Source organism: Dermacentor albipictus, chromosome 4 (genome assembly GCF_038994185.2).
Source record: "Dermacentor albipictus isolate Rhodes 1998 colony chromosome 4, USDA_Dalb.pri_finalv2, whole genome shotgun sequence".
Classification (NCBI taxonomy): domain Eukaryota; kingdom Metazoa; phylum Arthropoda; class Arachnida; order Ixodida; family Ixodidae; genus Dermacentor; species Dermacentor albipictus.
Genome location: NC_091824.1, coordinates 70,380,580 through 70,404,409, shown reverse-complemented (window position 1 = coordinate 70,404,409; position 23,830 = coordinate 70,380,580). Strand labels below are relative to the sequence as shown.

The 23,830-nt window shown below is 47.7% G+C and overlaps 1 protein-coding gene across 1 annotated transcript in view; it reads left to right on the top strand.

Moving 5' to 3' along the window:
* Window positions 1–23,830, top strand: part of LOC135902057 (cell adhesion molecule Dscam1-like) — a 177,872-nt gene that overhangs the window by 110,915 nt on the left and 43,127 nt on the right. The window contains exons 15-22 of the mRNA XM_070537959.1: window positions 5,180–5,334; window positions 7,136–7,267; window positions 9,755–9,937; window positions 11,465–11,535; window positions 12,383–12,638; window positions 15,648–15,797; window positions 17,213–17,404; window positions 20,573–20,715. Coding sequence (XP_070394060.1) covers window positions 5,180–5,334; window positions 7,136–7,267; window positions 9,755–9,937; window positions 11,465–11,535; window positions 12,383–12,638; window positions 15,648–15,797; window positions 17,213–17,404; window positions 20,573–20,715 — 1,282 coding nt within the window. The remainder of the gene's footprint in view (window positions 1–5,179; window positions 5,335–7,135; window positions 7,268–9,754; window positions 9,938–11,464; window positions 11,536–12,382; window positions 12,639–15,647; window positions 15,798–17,212; window positions 17,405–20,572; window positions 20,716–23,830) is intronic.

Sequence of the window (23,830 nt, the reverse complement as noted above, 5' to 3'; positions counted from 1 at the left end):
GGGTATGTCCGCGCTTTGGTCTCAAATTGCCCGGCGAAGCGAAGGTCCATTAGAGAAGAACAACTTCTAACGAGCCAGCTGTACTTTCTTGCTTACTTCCGCTCCCCTTCCCAGCCTCCTCGCTAAAACCAAACAAATTTGCCCCAACCAGTTTTTCAAGGGCTTCCCGTTGAGGTCACTTTTTTTCTGTCTTTTGCTCACGCGCTCTCTCTCTCTCTTTCCTTGAGTTCTCTCGCGAACGCTGCTCGTGTAAACGCCCATAGGGAGACGGCGAGTTCCTTCCGAGGAACAAATGAACCGTATCGACGAGTAACGCTCGGTGGCCCTTGCTCGACTGGACATGGCTTTGGCGACAGCTGCGTCGCAAATCAGCGGCAGGGATCGTTTTCGAAGAGACGGCGCGGCTGGCGGTAAAGAAACGGAAGCTTTGCGGCCAAGCTTGGCTAGCTATAAACGCTAGGTCTGTACGTGCGTGTCGCCATCGAAGGCTGATCCGTAATGTTGCATATAACGAGCAAAAGTTCAAATGGTAACTAAGCCAGCATCTGTCAACGAAATCTGATTTTTGAAATAGACGACCATATCTTGCACAAGCTCAAGAAGAAAGAGGGAGGAAGTGGTGCCCAAGCTGACGTAGAAATGGCAACGCGCAACGGCATTTGCATACGTGCAAGCCTGCGCTGCCTTTTACGGAGTCGTAATGCACCGCTGGTTGAAAAGTGCGTTTCGCTGTAGTACGCCGTCTTGTTCATACTGCCACTTGAGGTCACAAGGCGTTTTTTTTTTTTTATGCTCTAAAGAGACTGACATTTGCTTTTGTATTGGAAAGTTTTCAATTGCACCAGCGCTAAGCAGGTCAGCCTTACCGGAATGGCTGGTGTTTGCGGGTAAGTCACCAACTACGTTACAAGATCTCACCTGAGTACTGTCACGAAGCAGAAATTTATCCGTTCCTCGATACAGTCATGTTAGACGAAGACGTTATTGATGTCTTTCTTTGTTTTATTTTTTCAGCGATGCACATACGAATTGTACGCCAGATTGTTACCGCGAATTCCTGATGTCCGAATAATAAATTCCGGGGTTTTACGCGCCAAAACCACAATCTGATTATGAGGCATGTCGTAGTGGTGGACTCCGGAATGCAGACCAAATCAAAATGAACATAAGACCTCTCAGCCATATATAGCATACCCACAATATGCCTTTTTCGGCGCCTCAACCCGGAGTATCGCCTTCTGGATGCCGCCGTAACGACACCTACGTTAAGCGCGTGGGGCAGTGCCCCTTGAAAGACCTTTCAGTCACCCCGCACATTGCACCGCAGACTCCGCGTCGCCACCTTAACTATTTCAAAATTACTCGACCTATTGCTTGACCGGCCGTTCTAATGCCTCAAAAACATGCCGCCAACGACTCCCCAGAATACCTCCTAACCCTTCGCATCCCCAACACGCTCCCAAGCCCCCGTATTTCTTAAAGATTTCATTTTTCTCTTTCTTTTTCTTTCACCCCCCCCCCTTTGTTGTGTCTTGGCACGGCCCTGGCTCCCCCTGCTTTTTTTTTTCTCCTTTTTTCCCCCCTTTTGTCCGCTTCTATTTCCTTTCTTTCCTCCCCGCGTGCCCACTCTCACACTCTTGTCCCTTCGTCTTGAGAATGAGGCTCACAGACGTCGGACGAGAACGCCTGTTCCCTCTTGTAATCTCTCTCTTTAAAACCAGCCGCCAGCGACAACACCCGCACGTGACGTCACTACACTAACCCTTTAAAACTAACACGCCGAGGATGACGAGGCCGCCTTTGACGAAGATAGGTCCACCTATCGAAACGTTGGCCAGCCTGTCTGAGGCACTTCAACCCTGTTTTAAAAAGTTTATACCACATAGGAATAAGACATTTATGTTCGTACTACAGCACACGAAAATGTGGTGATTATTCGTCGTCACAGAAGTAGTCGTAAAATAAAGACATTAAGATGATAGTGCTCAACAACAACAAAAAAAGATGTCGCAGTTTCGCCCGAAAAACGGATCATCGATTGCGATAGAATTTTATTGGACGGCTATACGAACTAAAACTAGTAGGTCTATGGACCGCTAAAACTTTAAACATCCGCTGACTTTAACAAGGACGTTGTCACGCACGCACAGATAAGCATGAACACATCTCACTCAACAACCGCGAACACTCGCTGCTAAAACGTTGGCGTGAGGAAGAGCGGCAGCAGCAGCGAGCGAATTTCGCTTCGTGCTGCCTCGCTTCAACGCGAACTAAGCGGCGAGAACACAGCTCACACGAAGCCACGAGCCCTCGGTTCGCCTAGGCCATACGCAGCGCAAATCGCTTTCAAGATAGGGCCCGTGCGGCCGAGCGCAGCCTATCTATACGCAGACACCGCCGGAATAGAACCTCCCCCCTCTACCTGGCGGGTGGTGGCCACGTCCCACGTCCTTCTCAAGCCCACGTCCTTCTGGGCTCATCCTTGCATGCTTTCACTCGCACCCACAGCATGCGGCGGGCGGCTGAGATGTTACCGTACTTGGACTTTATACGGAACACAACGGCTATGCCGACGGCGGAAATGCGCCTGGAGTGTCCATTTAATTGCTTTCGCAATAAAGTTTATGTGGAACGGGGAAATTGTGGTAGCGAGTTCCTTTTTTTGTTGTTATTGCCGTAGTGCAACAGCGGCGAGTGAACTTTTGGATTCACGAGTCTCCTAAAATCCCGACAGCGGGATTCCTGACTGATCACCTGACTTCATTTTGAGACATCTTCCTCTACGTCCAAGAGCGATCGATAGTTGCGTGCAAAGCCGTTATTCTTACCTTCAATGAAGTCGTTTTGTGTCCAAATCTGGTGCGCGCCAAGCTATGCCAAGTTGATTTAGACAAGAACCTTGGAGCTATTTGATATGTTGATAGGTAACCTTCGCGCTGCTCATACGAGGTATTGCCCTAATTATTATTCATATTTCATAGCAGCCGCGAATCGAAAAGTACTGCTTGTTGTGTACGTAAGGAGAAAGCTTTCCGATAATCTTCCTTCTTGTCGGAGTTCCCGCTTCTTCACCACACGAGACTGCGTTCCTGAATAACTAAGCCCCCAAGTTCCTGCCTCTTCCTGCTCTCGTTTACACGAGTCGGGCTGATAAATGCCTACAACGCAGCGCTTACGTGGACGCGCTTCCGGTGAGCCCAAATAGCAGAAGAGCAGCAGCAGTCTACGGTCGCTGCGAGAAAGCATAGCGCACGAACGCGGCGTTTGGGTAGTCGCTGCTGACTGAGAACTGTAGAACACTACCCGTCAGGGCATTTATATTTCAGCCTAGTCAGCCCAATACTAGACGCTCACTCAGCACGGTCATCTAGTCCTTACGTGAGCCCGGCACGTTCTGCCACGCTCACGGTGATGAGACGCATTAATTCTTAGACTGCCCCGAGAGAGAGAGAGAGAGAGAGAGAGAGATGAAGACAGGAACTGTTAACCAGTTTGATACTCTACGCTGGGGTAAGGGAAAAGGTGACTAGAAAAGAGAGAGGGAAAGAAAGAAGAGAGAAAGAGAGAGGTGGAGGAGATGTGCACGTACCGCACTACGGAGTCACACAAGCCAAACGTTCTCAGAAAGCCCAAAAGTACCTTCACTGTCTTCTGAGCCAATAATCGAACTGCCCAGAATGTGCAGAAAAGTGCGAGGCTCTCCTCGACTGGCTAAAACACAGAGTGGCTTCGTGCGCTTCCATGCGAAGACACTGGCTTTGCAGCAGAGAGGTGTTTCGCCTCCTCCTCAAATTTCTTATGTACATCGATGTATTCGGAAATCTGGTGACCTCTAGCATCACTTGCTAAGCGTCGTCAATCGTTTGGTGTGGTATGTACACTCAGTAGGTGTGGGATGAGCTTCCTGGAGGGGCAGCATTTTATACCGATGCCCTGTATAATCGCCTTGATCTTGTATGGCCGACTCAAGGTCAAACTACATGTGCGCTTGCCGGCGCGCGAAAGCTCGCGCCCACGCGCATTACGTTTGCAAGCGGCTCGGCAGGAATGGAGGTTTCAGCCTACAACACACGCGCCAGAACGCACCCTATTGGCTCGCTGTTTTCCCCTTGGTAGACAACGTTGCGTATTTTTGCAAAACAGCCAGAAGCACCGATATTTGTCGGGAGAAGATATCTGTACGATCTGTCTCGCACCACTTGTGCAAATGTAGGCGCGCGTTGCAAGCGTACGCGTAGTTTGGCCATTAGACTTGCTCGTGTTGCTTTTTAACTAGGTAACGCATTTACCCGATACAAGTCAAAATAAGAAACTCGGGAGGAATGATTGTCGGCGTGCATTTGCAAGGATAGATCCGCCTGTAGCTAGCACCGTAGTTTTGCTCCTGTTCCTCTTACGGGAAAATCGCGACTCGACAAGCCAGCTCGATCTATCCTGCCTGTAGAGGTGAGTTCGTGTTGAGCGGCCAAGCAGACTACGTTTCTCGCACTAATACAGCCGGGCGCATCAGGTGTATGGTGGTATATACATATTTGCTGGTGCTAGCGCGACTTCTGTTGTATGGCACGTTACAGCCATAAATAGAAAACCGGCAATGAGTCCCCTGAAAGCACACGGAAAGCGTAGAAAATGGCAAAGCACATCATGGCGTAATGCGGAAGTTGTGGATCCAGTTCCCATCTGCGGCAGACTGGCTTCTCTCCCACTTTCCTTTCTCTCCTCCTTATTATTTCTACATTTAATTTGCACCTAATCTGGCTTCGTGGTTTGTTTGTCTTGCGTAGTTGCGATGAAAAAAAAAAACTGGAGCATCTCGGATCTCCTTATTCTTCGCGCTTATTGTACGACCCCGATTAGTGTTATGTGCTGCGTTACAAGTCGTACACGATGATTATGACAGTAGATAGGTAATTAGGTACAAACAGGCATAGAAAAGGCTCTCTCTCTCTCTCTCTCTCTCTCTCTCTCTCTCTCTCTATCTATCTATCTATCTATCTATCTATCTATCTATCTATCTATCTATCTATCTATCTATCTATCTATCTATCTATCTATCTATCTATCTATCTATCTATCTATCTATCTATCTATCTCTTCGAATGCACTAAGATCCCAGTGTGTCTTCATTTGCCCATTGTGTCTACCGCCTTGCAACACCGGCTCGCTAACTCCCCCACAGGAGAGGCTCGCGCGTGAAGAACAAGTCTCTGCCGGACGGCCTTCTGTCCACCCTGTCGTTGCCCGGAGCACAGCGGGAGCACTCGGGCATATACGTGTGCGAAGTGGCCAACAACTACGGGCAGGACGAGACGCACATCCGGCTCATCGTGCAAGGTGCGTTCGCCCCGACCTCACCGTCATAATAGCACGGCGTTTTGCCAGCAGGGAAGTAAGCTGAAAAAAAAATATTAAATGCCACTTGAGTCGAAAACTTTCTGCACGATCTCTAATCGAGAACTAGAGCTTAGCAGGCCGTGACTGCGTCCCCATCATTCACTGCTCCGTGAGGCCGATAAGACAGCACGGCCGCTGACGCGAACTCTTGAGATTAGGCTGGCGCGAAGATACAGATGGGACTTTACGCTTGTGTAACGTTTTCAGCTATCCAAAATGAACGCCTAGGCAGTACCGTTGCCTGCACACCTTCACTACGTTCTGTATTTTATTTCATCGATGGCAAGGCATGCGTATCAAAATTTAACAATAGGCATCAGATGCAAGTCACAGAATTAAAATATATTATCGATGCCAGCTCAGGACGGCTAAGCGTGACAATATTTAAGTACACACACGCTTCAACCTAAATATACATCGCTTTTTAAGTTTAGATAGCTTCGGCAAAATCAACCTGCATTACAGGCACAGATTTGATGAAGAATCAGTTATCCAACCGTCTTAATGCACTGTAAATCCACCGCGGAGCAAGCGCCAGGCTTTACGTTTCGCGGGCAGCCGTATAGTTGAGAGCGTCGCTACGAATGGGTCACAATGAAGACTGTCGGGCTATTGCTACCCGGCGCCATAACACGGTGCAGCGAATAGTTCTTGAACATTGTTCGACGAGCGCACGAACAATTCTTATTAGAGCATGGTCGTGAAATATAACGTCGTACTCCCAGCACTTGCTGCGATACAGCGTGAACATAAAAAAAAAGTGACGATGTCTTTCTTTTGTCTTTTTTTTTTCACTGTTGTTTTTTACTTGTTGCGTGTAGGCGTTGCTTTCTTTCTATACTTCGTCTCCTATAGCTTTCTGTGATGTGCACTAAAAGCACGCGTGCTACCTCAGAAATGGCCACGTATAACTGCAAGGATATAAGTAAACTCGTTCAGAGATTTCGTATGCATCATTCTCCAGCAATTGTACCCGACTTTGATTTGACTTTTTTTTATGCGCCTGGATTTATTTACACTTCAGCGTGACTGAAAATGCTACAAACTATTTTGTCGCCTGTTTGTACATAGGCAATTAATTGCTCAATGATTAAAGGATAAAGCGTTGCTTTCTTTCTATACTTCGTCTCCTATAGCTTTCTGCGATGTGCACTAAAAGCACGCGTGCTACCTCAGAAATGGCCACGTATAACTGCAAGGATATAAGTAAACTCGTTCAGAGATTTCGTATGCATCATTCTCCAGCAATTGTACCCGACTTTGATTTGACTTTTTTTATGCGCCTGGATTTATTTACACTTCAGCGTGACTGAAAATGCTACAAACTATTTTGTCGCCTGTTTGTACATAGGCAATTAATTGCTCAATGATTAAAGGATAAAGACATGAGCTGAAACGAAAGTATATGTAGGAAATAGAAACGTTTTTGCGAACGTGTTGGAAAATCAATAAAGAAGAAAAACATAACAACAATATAGCGCGTTATGCAGTTTACGCGGTTGGAGACAACTAAATAAACAACCTACAATATAAATCGGAGAATTAGTAGCAAAAAAATTTGATACAGCTATGAAAATAAGCTGCACAAAAGATACACATGCATTCGAAAGATATACACTGCTTAAGGATACCTCGTTTTTCTTTCTCTCACTCTCTCTCTCTCTCTTCATAGCTTCCGTGTTTCATAAATACTTACGTGAAATGTGCACACTGTCAACAAATTTTTTTGATGTACTTGTAGAACCTCCAGAAGCGCCTCCTGGTTTCAACGTGACCAGCGTCAACAGTCGCTCGGCGAGCCTGACCTGGGGCGAGCCATACAACGGGAACAGCCCCATTCTGTCCTATCTCATCCAGTACAAGAACGCCTCTGGTTTGTCAATATTCGAATGCGCGCTATATGATCTCGCATGATCTTCATTTAGACAGTGCTGCCATGTGTTAGTTGAGGATATTTTGCTGTTGAGCTGGTTGGTATATGATTATCCGAACAAAGTAAAACTGACAGTTGGGCGAGCTGGTTAGGGGTAATTTCTTCAAAACTGCACCACAAAAAAAAAACACGAACATGGTTTCACGAACATGGTGTGACAGACACTACGAACCCACCGTGTTCGTGGTGTTATTCCGTGTCCGTGTATCTCTGTGACGTCGTTTCAAAGAAGTATTAGAAAAGCAGCAGCTTTAAAAAAGAAACGACACTATTTTGTTTCTTCTTCTTCCATAACATCATCTCTAGATATCCCTTTTTATTCCTTATATTTCCCGCCCTCTTCAACTATATATGTCCTTTATGTACCTGATACGTTCCCCACTTAGGGATACATGAAAGCATAGCATACCGCGTTATACATACGCTAGTGGACATCTCCAAGCTTTAATAAGAAGCTTCCTGCCCATCGTTTCTCGCGCTAACACACGCAAACTCTCTCTCTCTTGCTCTCTCTCTCCTTATAGGCGTAAATACTTATACTAATGGCGGGTGATGGCGGGTTCTAAGCGAAGAGGACGCTTAGAACTCCACTCATTAACTAAATTATTGAAGATCGCTTCGGGCACATGTACGCGAAAGTCAACTTTCTACGTAAATAGCGCATGTTTCCCTTCATCTTTCCTTAGGGTGACGAGGCCGCGCTTTAAATAACATCGCCGAAGGCATTCTGGCAACTGATGTGAAGAGTGAATAAGTTCGAAGGACTTACTGGCTTTATCTCTACGGCACCCGACCGGGGACTCATAACCGTGGTATTAGACACACTTTAATTAGGAAATGAAACCAGTTTCTTCGGTCCTAATACGAACGGAAATCAAGAGGAGAAACAAATTTAAACCAGACGGCGCCGAGGCTACAGGCGAGAGAGAGCTTTTTTTTTAAAGAAAGAAAGAAGAAGAAACGTGTAATCGATCCAATGTGCGCTTGTTTACAAATGTACTCTTCAATAAATGTGCGTGACCGAGCTTGGGCTGCAGTCTCTCCACTCAGTGCGCGTTCACATAATGCTATTTGTATAGCTTAGAAGATATAAGCCTTCTCAAATCCGCGCAGTCCACGCTTGGCGATCAAAGACGGTCATATATATATATATGCCCGTCTTTGATCGCCAGGCTTACATCTTCTCTATATCGTGTGTGTGTGTGTGTGTGCGTGTGTGTGTGTGTGTGTGTGTGTGTGTGTGTGTGTGTGTGTGTGTGTGTGTGTGTGTGTGTCTGTGTGTGTGTGTGTGTGTGTGTGTGTGTGTGTGTGTGTGTGTGTGTGTGTGCGCGCACGTGTGCGCGTGTGTGCGTGTGTGTGTGTGTGTGTGTACGTGTGTGTGCGTGTGTGTGTGTGTGTTTGTTTGTTTGTTTGTTTAATATATCTTCGTTGAACTCGCCAACAGCCTTGACTCGTCTAATGCGAGTAGAACACTAAAGTACAGACCAGCAGCCAAATTAGGAATGAGTGATAGACCAAGACCACGTGTTTTATTTTACGAATATTCCGGGACTGGATTTCACATTCCCAACAATAAGTCCAAAATCGTCCTTCGAACTTATTCACTCTTCACATCAGTTCCTGAAATGCCTTCGGCGATCTTAATTAAAGCGGGGCCGCGTCACTCCGTGGAAAGATGAAGGGAAACATGCGCTCTTCACGCAGAAAGTTGACTTTCGCCGACGAGTGCCCGAAGCGATCTTGAATAATTTAGTAAATGGCAGGAGTTCTATGTGTCCCCCTCGCTTTCCGGAGGAGATGGCAGTGCCTCTTTATGCCATCACTCAGACATAAAAAATCGTCCGCCATTCCTCTTCCCTCGCCTCCTTCATATATTCCGTTTGTATGTTTCTGTGCCCTCCTCTCTGAAGAGTAGGCAGGCGTTGTGCCCCTTTCGGTGGCATTTGCCGGCCTGCTCCTCGCTTTCCCTTCCCTCTCAATTATATTTCTGTTTTCGAAACAAATAATAATAATAGATAATAATAACAATAACAACGTGACATTTACTCCATCTCTTACATATCCTTCTTAAAGGAATTAACAAAAAGAACCGTATATGTATCCAGGCTTAATTATTTCGCTGTATAAACAGTTAGATGCATATAACTCTCACATCTCGTTAACTAGCAACAGACGAAGAAGAAAAAAAGACGCCGTAAACCGGACACGCAGAGTGTGGTTTTTGCGCCCCAGTTTTTTCTCTCTTCCTACCGCTCCGGAATGAACGAAGGGATTTATGGAGGGTCCTTATCGGGGATTTAAAGCGGGTCAACCGAGAGGGGGGGGAAGGGTGATTTTCGGGAAACATGGTTGGTATACCACCGCTTCTCTCTCCCAAAGGACCGGTTGTGGTGGAAATAGTTAAACATGCCACTTTCTGGCGCGCAGTGAGCTGGTCGGCGGACGCGGGTTCCCGGGTCCGCAACGTGAGCGCGGGCCGTGACCAGACCTCGTGGACCGTGCGCAGCCTGCAGCCGTCCACCGCCTATCACCTGAGGGCGGCCGCGGTCAACGCTCTTGGCGTGGGGCCGTTCACCGAGCCGCCCCTGCTGATCACCACCGACGAAGAAGGTGCGCCCAACGCTCCACCCTTCCTCACTCCTCACTCCGGCCCCCTCCGACTTCTTCCGTTTTCTTCTCACGTTTCCTATACGTCGCACCGGAGCCTCAAAGAATTGTAACTTCAGTTACCCTTCTCATTTGAATTCCAACTAACATCTTCGTATCAGCGTTCAATTAGCCAATTAGTGGTGAAGGAGAGCAGTGACACTTGCACATTTTCATAGGTGGTTTGCGGAGAAACACTTTTGTCCACAGCAGTGCTCTGAGCTCGCAGAGAAGCGCGATCGGCTCTGCAGTGACCAGTAATCGTATGCCGTCCCTCTGGTGACCCAGTAAACTAACGATTGCGCGCCAACCCGGAGGCGCTAACGACACCAAACCAATGCGACATCCCACCAAGTCTAGCCATGTTATGTACAAACGTGAGCTTGGTCTCTACTGTCGCTCAATGCTAAGGTGATGGTCAGTTAGCTTCCTTCCGAACGCGAAGTCAGCCTGCGCCACGTAAAACCGTATTTGTGCTGACGCTCCTTGTTCGCGCAAATAGCAAAAAAAAAATTTAGTTAGGCGAGTTTGCCTAAAGGCGACACGAGCGGACAGAGTCGGACGTAACTGCGTTTGAATATCAGATTCATTTGTGATAGGCCCAGGTTGCAGCAGCACGCGGCGTCGAGGCTAAACAATACAACTTGCGAGAGGAATATGTGATACCGGGTAGCCGTTTCGCGGCATTGTCGGTCGAATCCAACGTCGCTTATGTGCATATCGCCCAGCCTGCACTGTTCAGTCAACCTACTTAGTGGGTGGGTTAACTTAGCATTCCCTGACGCTGATTTCATGAACCTGGCGAGAAATTTTCGACCAAACAAATAGATTCGTCATGCTTTTGTCGGTTACCTATGCAAAGAAACCGATATAGATAGCTTTCACGCATCCTGCCCTCGCAAAGTCACTGATCGAAATTCAGTAGCTTTTCTAACGTAGATTCAATAAAGGCTATAGAAACTCCACAAAAGACTTTCACAGTGTGAAAAATTGTTTTTGAATGGGGATGAAACGCCATTGAGTGTGGTCACGCCAGCGTTTCTACGTAACTTGAACGTTTTGCGGCTCTGTGGTTTTGCTAATATTTGAGAGATTAAGAAAAGCTCACAAAAAGTTTGCGACAACAGACCAACTGGAGATAGCACGGAATGTATATTAACAATAATATAAAGAAGGCAACGACAACGGAGTACTATAATCGTTTTGAGCATAAAGCTGTCGAGATAACTATAGCATAGAAACGCCAGATTTTATAAATATATATGTGTTGTGTGGCAGCTTACTCGACTTGGAAATATTAGGAACGCTTTGCTGAAAATGCTTCGCTATCTCGAGCAAAATAGTTGCACAGGAATTCACCCATGCATAGACGCAATACAAAAAATCATTCAGCAAGCGCGTGTTTATTAGCATTCAGTTATATTATTTGCATTTTTGGGAGACTTATCATAGTACATGTGCTTGACGTGGTTTTTTTTTCTCCTATCACAGTGCCTGGGGGTCCACCAACACATGTTTCCGTCCAGACGTTAGGTCCACAGTCCCTTAAGGTCACCTGGAAGGTATGACTCTCGACAACCTTTGGCTTTTGTAATTGCCTGCGGCAAAGAATCGACTAAAAAGAAGAGCGTTTGCCTATTTTTTTCGTTTTTTCTTGAATTTTTGGCCGATTTACGCACTGTAAGTTCTCGCATTATGAATTTCCTTCCACAATAGGCGCTCCGACTGTTATAATTTAAGCATTCTACCGCATCATACGCCACAATACTTGTGCTGTCGAGACTCCTAAATTTTATGCTAGTTTTCTGCAAACTCAATTTTCGTCACAAATTGCACTTCGAAGCGTTGAATATTCAAAACCCTCTCAGCCACGCATTGTGGCATATCTTTAGTGAATTATTGTTAGTCCCACATTCACGCTGGAATACGCTACCGAGTTCGAAGCGAAAATTCCATACTGTGGCATGAATAGTTTAGCTAATCCTTACCCGCTCTCGTAATTAAAAACGGTATAGTACTTTGCCGACATTGCGATGTTAGTGATTCCCCGCTGTTTCATGAAAACAAACTGAAATGTTCGTTTAAAACAGGCGCGTAAGTAGTTTAATGGCTCGTAATTTCTCGTTCAATAATGAATGCTCGTTTTTTTTTCAATTGAGAGGAAGGCTTCTAGCTTTTGAATAAACGTGGTAGTGCCTCTACAGCAGCGTGAATCATTTCTCAAATTACCTTACGCATAGAGCAGCTTTTCTTTGGTGAAGGGTATCATGCACATTCGGTGCTTTTTTCTTTTCGTACTTCCACTGCACAGAACAATACAAAAATGTATCTCCGTACGAATAGACACTGCGAAGTAACGTGCAAGTGAATGCACTTTAAAACTGAACGGTGAACCGCGCCTGCATGCAGCCCCCGGTGCCCGAGCTTCGTCACGGCCGCATCAGGGGCTACTACGTCGGCTACAAGCTGCACAACTCCAGCGACCTGCACCTGTACAAGACGGTCGAGGGCAGGACGGAGGAGGGCGAGGACCCGGAGGCGGCCGGCGAGTGCGAGCTCAGCAACCTGCGCAAGTTCACCAAGTACAGCGTCCTGGTGCAGGCGTACAACGCCGTCGGCGCCGGGCCGCGCTCCGACGAGGTCATCGTCTACACCGCCGAAGACGGTATGAGCGCGCGCTCGGCTGCGTCGTCTGGAGCGCGAGACAGCGCAGCGACACGAGATAGGGAGTTTTGGGAACGGAGGGCCCAAAGTTAGGGAACAGAAGTGTGCAAAAAGCAAACGGAATGGAGCTGCGACGAACGCGAAGGAGCCGCAATAGAGTGTAGGCTTCTGCGTACGCTAAGCCATTTGGGTTCGCAATTTCTAAGACTCCCTGATGACGTATAAGGAAGAGAGACAGCGCAAACGACGTCTTGGTTTTGGATAGTAGAAGCATAACAAATGTCTGGTTTTTTTCACGCTTTCTTTTTCATCTATAATTCACTTTTAAGTAATTATTTTTTATGTGCATTCAGCTGGCTGCTCTAGCTCTGTCATTGTCGCACTTTCTGAAACCCGCCTTCAAAAAGCGAAGGGAACGAGGAAAAACAAGTAGCCGATGGACAAAAGACCAATGGTCGTGCCTTACGTGCGTTAGGCTGCGCACAGCCTTAAGAGCGTGGCTAACATGTACAAGGTTCCAATGGTTTTTTCGGCGCCACACAAGTTGGCTGGCCTGAGCACGCGCATTCACAAAGCGCCGACGCCCTCCCCAAGTGGGAAGAGTCACGCTAGGCCGTATTTCGCCGGCTCGGTTGGCGTGGTGAAGGAAGTCGCGTTTAGCTGTGGTACAGTCTACATCGCCCAAACAGGCCGGCGCCTAAACCACAGAGTTAGAGAACACGAACTTTCGATAAAGAATCAACGTTCCGCACATTTGCCTGTGCACTGTGATTTCTGCATGAGTGAGCCGAAGCTTTCCGGTGTTTTCATTCTCGGTAAGAGTATGGATGCCCTGGCACGTGAGCTCATGGAAGCATACTACATTAAAACGAAAATAGACATGCGTATCAGTGACACGTCCGTGCTTCTGCGTGCCGGCGAATACGGTGTTTCTTCAATCTTTACTAGATTAGAAAGTTTCCTGGAATGCCCTTATCTGCTGTAATTTGACGAGCATTCGAATCGATGTGGTTTGCAAATGTGCGGGACGGCTAATATATTGCGTTGCTTTGCCGCAAATAAAGTTAGTTGCGAGTGATGCCTTTTTCTTTCTCGTCTTCCGTGGTTGCTGCGCGTCTATATCGCACCAGCTGCAATTACCAGTTTCCTGGAAAAAAAAAAATAAAGTAGCGGGATGTCGGAGCTCGTCCTGTCGCTTTCTTTGTCCGTGTCTTTTCCTGGCGCTGGCAATCCTTTAACGCAAGCGCTTCCTATCTGCTCTCCTCTTCTTGTCCCACCGTCTCGCACTTCAGGAACCACGTAACGCCACCTATAGCCTAACTCTGCACACCGCTGCACTGCTGTGGTCGTCTTTTATAACGCGGACGGTAGGCGGAAAGCCGAGGAAGCGCTGACTACTACATACCGTGGATTTCTGCACACCGTGTGGACGTTTCTGCATCGCCACCATGCTGCGCTGCCTTCCGCGGTATTTCTGTCTGCGACTAAACTTAGTGCAGTACGACGGTTGCGCTGGGGTCTTGTTCTGGCACACAGGGGCTCGCAAGAAGTAGAAACGAAGAGAAAAAACACCGCCGAGCTTCTGGAGATACGTGCATGTATGCTAATACTATAGTATGCGAATATCTTCGAGCATAAGGGCAAACTAGAGAAACAGATCGAACCACAGTATACGCCAAATTAATAGTTGTCCTTATACTTCACTGTGGCTGCAGTAATAAGGTAAAAAGGGCCTTACATTAAAGAACGTAGAATTTGTAGGACATGACTAAACGTTTTCATTTAAGACATCGATTATAATTACTGTACTTTTGGAAGCCGTTGAATGCAACGAATTTCACGACAAAAAAAAAGCATTTACATTATTTAATCAATACTAGCTACTACAACCATACTCTTGTTACTGAATTGAAATGAAAATTTACTGTTGCACGGCGCCAGATGGCTGTCAAACTTCGTATGTTCATTTACGATCCGTGAAACAGCTGCGTATATTTTAGTGTATGCTGACTTATACGGTCTAACGTCACGAAGGAACGCGGTATCTTTAAGAAGCATCGCAGTGGAGGGCTCCTGATTCCTTTTGACCACCTGGAAATATTTAACGTGCATACGAAGCTTCGCACACAATATTTTTTTTCTTTTTCGTTTTTTGCATTCCGTGGCGTTCGGAGTGCTGCCGCCGAAGCCGGTAGTCGAATCCGCGCCTTCGTGCTGAGGAGCGGAACGCCACTATAACTATGAGCCACTATACCGAGGATACTCAATTATTCTGTAATATAGTGGTTCGACACAGCGAAGTTACTGATTGTCACTTCGCCTGCTTTGCACGACTTTCTCTTCTTCTTTTAATCTTTCCGTCCCCTTTTCCCTTTCCCCAGTGTAGGGTAGCCAACCGGGCTCAGTCCTGGTTAACCTCCCTACTTTTCATTTATCATTTGCTCTCTCTCTCTCTCTCTCTCTCTCTCTCTCTCTCTCTCTCTCTCTCTCTCTCTCTAGCAGGTGAAGTTTATAAAATACTGATACCGCGCCCGATATACACGGTCTAAATACTGCTAAGCTCGTTGCTTAAGAACAGGCCCCTGTAATTAAACTTTATGACGTGTTTACTTAATCACATTGAGCCAGATATTTGCTCGGTCACCGGCGCATGACTTCCTGGTGGAACAACTTTTTGTGGAACCGACCCGTCGGCTCCCGCTTACCGTACACTTCATCATTTCTTACGTTGTCCGAAAGTCTCCACCCGCGCGCCCTACAGTGTTCACTTTCCTGAGAGCTCGATTTTCAGTCTACAGCGTTATCTTTCAGCGCTTTCTAGTTATGTTTGCTACTTAGACCTTGCGTGTTCGCGTGTGCACGGCCAATGTTTCATCACATTTTTCACCCAGTGTATGAAGTAAGTGTCTAGCCGTCGGCAAGGCTGACATCTTCTGTTGATCATTGAAGCAAACATCCCTTTCTTATCGCTTGACTATGCATATTGTTCACTGTTTCCCCTCACTCACAGTGCCCCAGGTGGCCCCGTCGGGTGTCCACTGCTCGGCCAGTTCGGCCACGAGCCTGCGCGTCTCGTGGGCACTGTTGCACGAGAAAAGTTTGGACGGCCTCCACAAAGGTTACCGCGTCCTCTACAAGCTGATCGACCATAGCTTCTATGGTGAGCACATTACGATTGTCTGTACGAGTCAAAGGCCGCTTCTGCTCTTAGTTCTTTTGTCTGATTTTTTACAGTGTCGGGACAACTGCAATAAGATGCACAATAAGATTATGAGATCAGATGAGATCAGATGAGATCAGACGAGGCACTGCTAGCACGCAATTGTACATGTACAGTACCCACGGAACGAAACGCGACATTCAGTCAGTCGGAACAGACGTGACAGCCGAGTCTGTGATCGGCCGCAGGGCCAGCTCACCGGCAACCAAAAGCAGTTATCCTGCTCCAAAAACGTTCTCGTCCTCGCGATATACCACAACGCAACACCTTGCTTTCACGGGTGTCCACGGGAGGCGCTGGATGTGACGGCGGCCACGCGGTCTGGCTGTTGCGTTTCATTCCGTGAGTACTGTACACTAAAGGAGAACAAAGAGCGCCAGTGGGAAGGCTCGGTGGCATAAACATCAGCTACACACGAGCAATGAAGCGTCCTTCATGGCTAACTTTTTGGCAATGCTACCTTCTTGCGTAGCTTCATGTGTCAAACTTCGCACATAACTTTGGATAGACTGCCTCATCTCGTTGTTCACGCTGTTTTCATTGTTCATCACAGAAAAGACAATTCCTGCACTTCTCAGCCCAAAACACGTCTTTAGCGGAATGTTCGGACAAGGTGCAGTATATTTAGTGAAGTATTATTTTCTGATATTAATTAACATATTATAACGCAGACGTTGTATCGATTCCGTGGTTTCGCCTCTTTAACCATCCTGATCCGCGAGCGTGTTTGTACATTGCGTTCTCTTAAACACTAAAATGGATGTGCGCGGGAACGTGGGGTTTCGAATGCCTGCACTACCATGGCTAAACAGAGACTTTAGCGGTGTTTATTCAAATGCCGAGGGGGGCACCTGTATGAAAAAAAGATAACGAATGGTAACAGCAGTTCTTCTGAAGGTCCCGATAATACAGATGTTCCCAGGTAACTAGAAACGGGGTCCCTTATGAGCACAACACTCTAAACGCAACACTCATGAACACGGTATAAAGACCCACGCAAAGACAGAAACACGATAACATGCGGGAACAAAATCATGTACAATTTGAGGAGAGAAGTACATCCAGAAGTCGAGCAACGATCAAATTTAGTGCCAGTAGAAAAAAAGATCTTGAGTACATGATCACCAACTAGCCCAAAAATGGGCGTTTGCCACAAGAAAAAAAATAAACTTGCAACAGTGTGTTTCACGTTCGTTGATGCGTGTGTTTCACGTGCGTTGTGTTTCACGTGAGTTTTCTGAGGAATGGAGAATATCTAAACGTTTCTCCAATTCGTGCGCCTCTGCGTACAGCAGCAGCGCTTCCTTAACCTTTTCTTTTTTCTTTTTGCTTCCTTACCCTGTTCGCTGGGCCAGCCTCAGAAGAAGTCGAGACGGCGTCGTCCCAGGCGCCCTCCTGGACCGAGCGCGACGTGCCCCCCGACGCCACTTCGGCCGTGCTGGGCGGCGTGGAGCCCTTCCGCAACTACAGCGTACGCGTGGCCGCCCGCACTGGTGCGGGCACGGGGGCATTCAGCGAGCCCGTGCACTGCAGCACACCGGAGGACGGTGAGATTGCGACTGCACCACGTCGGCCACCATCATGCCGTGGAAGGCACTAATGTACTCTTTGAACATTGTACATTTATATATATATATATATATATATATATATATATATATATATATATATATATATATATATATATATATATATATATATATATATATACGGCGGATTCCGACAACCACGCAGCCTCAACTGTCTGTCGTCCGACGCGTAGCCTACGCTGGCACTCAAAAGAATCGGGCTTTGCGTTTGGCGGCTGCAGCGTTACGACGGCTGAAAAGCAAAATTGGGCTCAACTTCACGGTCGCGTTCAACTTCATTTTCCATTCTTTTTATATCGACTGATTTCAGCGATGACGGCGGTGCGGCGCAGTTTCCGAGCCACGTCCCCGAGTCAATGACGAAGGGCGAAAAGAAAGTAACACCCGACCCTCCGGTTCGCGGAGACAACTCGCGTTTCATCCGCCTAGTTCGCACTGCTACGTAGGTCACGCCATGTAACACGCAGTGACGCGCAGCCTTCGGAATAATACGCACTTTGGCAAGCATATCTGTACCTATAACAAATTGAACAGGTCGCGTTTGTTGCTACGTCGCATTTCTATAGAAACACCGTCGCCACTGAATTGGGAACAATTATATGGCTAGTAAATTTCATATGCAGGATATATTTTGTTACTCCAACATCATTTCAGACCTAGGGTAAGGAAAAGTCTAAGCCCACTGCACGATGCTGTTGCACCGAGCTTGAGGCAAACTGTATAAGAAACGGCTGCGACGGTGTCGTGAAGAAAACAGCTCTCGTTTCGCCGGATGCCACCATGTTTTTTGAACGCTATATTGGTTTCGCAGCGGTAAGCTGTATTTGTCAGTTTTCTTGCGTTTCGGTCAGACGCAGATGTAATACAAAGTATGGTAGCCTTCTTCTCAACGGCAACGGTGAAGTTCTATTCCTTCGAATACACGAGGTAGCACGTACAGGAGGAGGAGCAAAGAAAGAGAGAGAATGCAGGGATGTTAGACAGAAAAGCGCCTGGTTGGCTACCCTACGCTGGGGGAACGAAAAACGGGCGAAATAAAAAGGTGAGAGAAGAAGCAACGATACGGTGAATGCGTGAAAGCGCGGACGGCGGCATGCAAGGACATTCGCACAGGCCAGTCACCCTCAAGTACCTCCACTGCCTTGTGGGCCGACGGACGACGAGAAGGGCAGTGAATGACAGTGCTGCCTGCGATATATAAGACGGTGAAGGCCAACATCGATCACCTAATGTGCCACTGTCCCCGAGTTTACAAAGACAGACACCTCATAGCGACTGCGACTGCGACTGGACCTGCGACTGCGACCTGCGACTGCGACCTGCGACCTGCGACTGGACGATTGGCCACTGTTCGCGAAGGAGCTGCTTCAAGACCACCCGAGGAGGCGAAAAGAAAGGAAAGCGCAGATGTTCAGCAGAAAGGCGTCTGGTTGGGTCCCCTGTGTTGAGAGAAGGGAAAAGGGGAACAGAAAACTGAGAGGGAGAGAAGGGGGAGGGGGTAAAGAAGCGGTGAAGTCGTGCATGCGTGTAGATGGCACCACGCAGTGAAAGGCGTTCGCACACGCTGCCAATCGCCCTCATGAAACACAAAAGCGCGATCACTACCTTGTAGGCAGACAAGCGATGTTCAAGTAGCACCTGCACGGACAGCGGCCTATCGTAGATTCATAGCAGTGCGTTGGAGAGGATTTGCGAATCAAATCGAGGACAGTGGCACAATATATGCCCCATGTTCTGTTCGCAGCCGCAGACATCACACGCGGCATTGTCGGGCATTCTAATTAGTGTTGTGTAAGCCTCCGTGAAGGCAGCTCCTAACGATAGCCGACATCGAAGCGATACCTCACGTTGGTGAAGTCCGGTGGAAGTTGCAGTGAAGGAATTAGTTCATGTAGTCTGGTGCGCGCTATATTTGGGGAGTTTTGCTCTGAACCCCCGAAATTTCCGATGCAGATACCATTGAAATTTCTATATAGCTTGCCATACGAGCAACTGCGTATGTCCCCATTGCATATAACGCTCCCTGCATGCGATCTTTAGACACATTATCTGGCTCTATATATACAGCAGCCTTTCGAAAACAATTTCCTGAAACTGACCGCATAAAGTGTCGCGACTCGTTCTGTTGATAGACAACACGTGGTTTGAAGTAGTAGCTTAGCGGAAATAAAACCACAGACACAAGGAAGACAGACAACAGTCTGTGGTTTTATTTGCGCTAAGCTACTACTTCAAATTATGGACGACCAACTAGCCCAACAGTCAACTCTTCTAGAAAAAGGTGGTTTGGCTAAATGCAAATGCCATCATTATTACTGTATATTAAACACCTCCAAAACATTGATCCGATATTGTTAGCTTCGTCGTGCTTTGCGCTTTTGAGACCTGGAAGAGAACGACCACGTAAGAGACGTAAATGTCGATAGGAGGGCAATTTTAGGCTAGCCGGATACATGTTCACTGTTGTGACTTAGCTGACATGAGTACACTCTAATGGACACATTTATGAAGGTCCATTGATACATTAAAATGACGTTTTGACCTGTTTGATGACGGCAAGACGAAAAGGCTTTCTTCCTTCCGTCCTAGGAATTCCGCACTAAAGAAGTTTTTTTTTTTCCCCTTGTTTAAACAATAAACGATGATTGCGTCCACCCACTTAGCACTGCGTTTATTTTTACAGGTAATTTATCATGCCATTGATGATTGATCTGGCTTGTCACTGAAACGCGTAAGTTTTCTCTACATGGCACACAATTCAAGACCAAGAAACTAGACACACGGCAGTACGGATTTGAGTACGAAGGCAGATACATGATCCTAGCTTAGATCGAGAAGAAAAAGTGAAGCTGAGCAGGTCACGTAATATGCATCACATGTAACAGGTGGCCTTTTATAGAGTAACATAATAGTTGAAGGGAGGAGCGACGCTGTTTAGAGTAACTTTCCTTTTTAGTTTCAGAGGGCTTCCTGTGAATGAAGCCCTCTGAAGCCCTCTATGCATCGAAGGAAGCCCTGTAAGGCATAGGTGTTGTAGATACACGGGAGAGGCCTTCTGCACTGCAAATTCAGTTATTATTACTGTTGTTGTTGTTGTTGTTGTTGACGGGGCGCCGTTCGGTGCAGTGCCCGAGGCACCTGCGGACATCAAGGCACTGGTGCTGGCGCCAGACGCCATCCTGATCAGCTGGCTTCCACCACCCAAGGCGAAGGGCGTGCTCCAGCGGTACACCGTGTACAGCCGGGTGCATGCCCACGCGCCCAACCAGGTCAGTGCCTGAGTCACGTAGCTTGCCGCATATGGGGACATACTACGGGTATATTTCATCACGGCACAGACAATGCCACGTTCTTTTTTTTTTCTTCTGCAGCATTCAACACATGCATGTTACAGGAAAGGGAGCGAAATCTTTTAGCATTTAATTAGTCCAGAATAATAGACATGCGCTTCGCGTTGGAGAAGTATAGGTAGAGTGCTAGATTACTAGCTATGCAAATTCTGAGGCACACCAAAGGGCACAGAGACCTAGTCGCATCTCTTCTGATTGCCACTCTTAGTTTTGAACGCGGCGAACTTTAATAAGCCCAGTTTTTCTTTACTGGTGTACAGTGTCAAGTCATAAGCAGCAAAGACATGGCAGACGCCCTATACTGGCTCAGTTGATATGCATGGCGTTCTGCCGCTGAGCGCGTGGTCACAATTACGATTCCCGGCTCATGGAGGCCGCATTCCGAAGGAGGCCGGAAGAACGCAAAAAAAAAGAAAGAAACGCTCGCGTACTTATATTTAGAAGTACTACGTTAAAGAACTGCAGGTGGGCGAAAATATCCCGAAGAGCTTCCCATGTAGCGCCTCCTTTAGTCGGTTCGTTGTTACGGGGCGTTGAAGCTCATCATTCGACAGGCAGACGGGACAAACCTTCGGCGTGCAATGGGGCTAGCGCATCCGTATCTGCTTGACATCGTTATGACTGTCATAATGAGCTCCGCGAAACATATCTGACTGGTTGAATCCGTAACCACTACAGCCGCTCGCAGACTCACGGCTTGCGGGCGCGACTGTTCTCAGCGTGCGCCACTGCGCCTTGATAACGCTATCACGGTTGCAGGACTCGCGTATATGCGCGTCCCCTTGTCGCGCTGCGAGAGACGTGGAAACGGCGCCTCGACAGGCTGTTCGTGCGTGTGCCTCGGCCTTCCATCTCAACCAGCTTGCGACGCGCCGCTGACAAAAAGAGGCACCTGGCCAATCGAGCTCCTTTACCAACAAAGAAAGCTCCAACACACTGACCGGCTCAACCGCGCGCATGCATGACGGCGACGCGCTGTCGTCGTGCATTTAAAATTCAGGTGTCAACGCTGCGCGACACGAAGATGAAACGTCGGATATACGCTTAGTTGCGACTCATATGGAACAAGCAGTAAGTAGATGTTTCAAAGAGTATAAGTCTTACTTTTAGTTTTTTTAGTGGCGCGACAAGCGAACATCATGTACGTAAAGAAGACAAACACACACACGAGCAACTGTGTATATCGCGTTCTGTGTAAAGTGTGCTGTTCGCACCCTTAAAAAGAACGCACAGTAACACGCACCAACGTGTCCATAAAAAAGTCCTTTTAAGCCTTACCGAGTTGGAGCCGAATTCTTGATTCTGAGACCGGCGCCCAAGAAACTATAATCCAGAGAAGTCGAAGTAGTAGCAACGCACTGCACCCAGATGTAACCTTAAGTGACACTAATAGAGTTAGGGTCGAGCAGCTTCGCGAAGCCTGTCGTGGCTCACGTCGGGGCGATCGCGAGCAGACGTCGTTATCAGTTGCGAGAGCGTTACCAAGGTAACGGTCGCCTGAGGAAGCAGGAATTGCAAACTGAGTCTCGTCGACGCTGCAGCCTTTTGGCACTCGGTTAGAAGTAGAAGATAAGGTGAAGCAATGTTTGATGGGATGACGAGGATGACTTAGACAAAATCCCGTGGCTGCCGATGCGATCGGTGCTCGCATGACGAGCAGGACGGACCAGGCAACACCAACGCGGAAGCGTGGCAGAAGTGGGTCGTGAGCGGCAGACGAGGGCTACACGAAATGGCAACCCGTAGAAATTCGAAAGCAATTCAAGCACGACGGTGGTTGACATATAATTCGTAAGCCGGTCACTGTTCTGAAGTGCGCGATAGAACGGGGTTCTATGAAATGTCCCTTGTTCGATCTCTGGTTCATAATCTACGGAACGAAGCGATTGAGCGTCCGTCGGTTACGGTTGACTGGGGCCACCGCGTTCATGAAACCCCGTTTTTCGTCCCCGTGCACGTGTTTATAGCGCACTGTCTTTCTGTTCGTAAGACGCTGCCGCCCGCGAGCAAACGTTCGAAATTGTCAACAATGACAGCGGTGTCTCGTCGTCTCCTAAATTTCTCCGGAGTCTCATCGTCCTGGACAAACTTGTAATCCCTTCTTGAGTGTAAAATAATCTGGCTGGCGGTGGTAAAATTGGCGCGAATCGTAGCCGTTCTAGTCGTCGCTCGACAACAGCCCGACGCGCTGGCTGCGGTGGCGACGGCAGTTGCTGCTGGCGTCCCACCATGCTGGAACCGAAACACGGAAATCGCGCGACGGCGAGCAGACGAACGGAGGAACCGTCGAAAGAGCAATTTTTTTTTCGGTTTTTTGTTCATGAAGAGCAGGTTGTCCACGTCGTCGTTCTAGTTCTCGATGTAGGCGCCACGAAGGCGTCCGGTGGTAGATCGGCGCGGCGGTAAGCGGTAGATCACGGCAGTACCGGTATAGGGTTGCACACTTTCGCTCGGTCTCTGCTGAAGTCGTCAAACTTGAAGTCGTTGGGCATCTGTGGCAATTGGCGGACTTGCCGGTGTAGTTTCACTACACCGGCAAGTCCTCTACACCGAAAGTCGACTATTGAGTTCACTACACAGCGTAATAGTTACGTACGTTTGTTTATTTCTTTTTCTTTCTTACTTTCTTTCTTTCTAATTCGAATATTTCCCAGCGGAATAAAGCGAGAGAAACATGTTACATGCGCATTTGTCACTTTTATGTTTGTACTGCCCCCCCCCCCCTCCCTTATGTGATACCCTTAAATGAGGACCTTTCAGGGTACTGTGAATAAATGAATATAGTTTGTTAAATTTAATGAAGTCCAATAAAGTGGGCGTAGCCTTACGTTTAACAGGTAGCGGGGCCTTGATGAGTGCAGTCCGACACAGCTCGCCAAGGGGTGCGGTAGGTATGCGAGGGAAGTTAAGCGAGGGCAGAAGAAACAGGTGGCGGACAAAGGCTGGCCAACGACCCGGAGCCCATAGGCAGGTTGCAGCTGATGTCAGTACAGCAGGCGCGCGGATCCTTAACGCGATCCTTACCCTTGCGGTG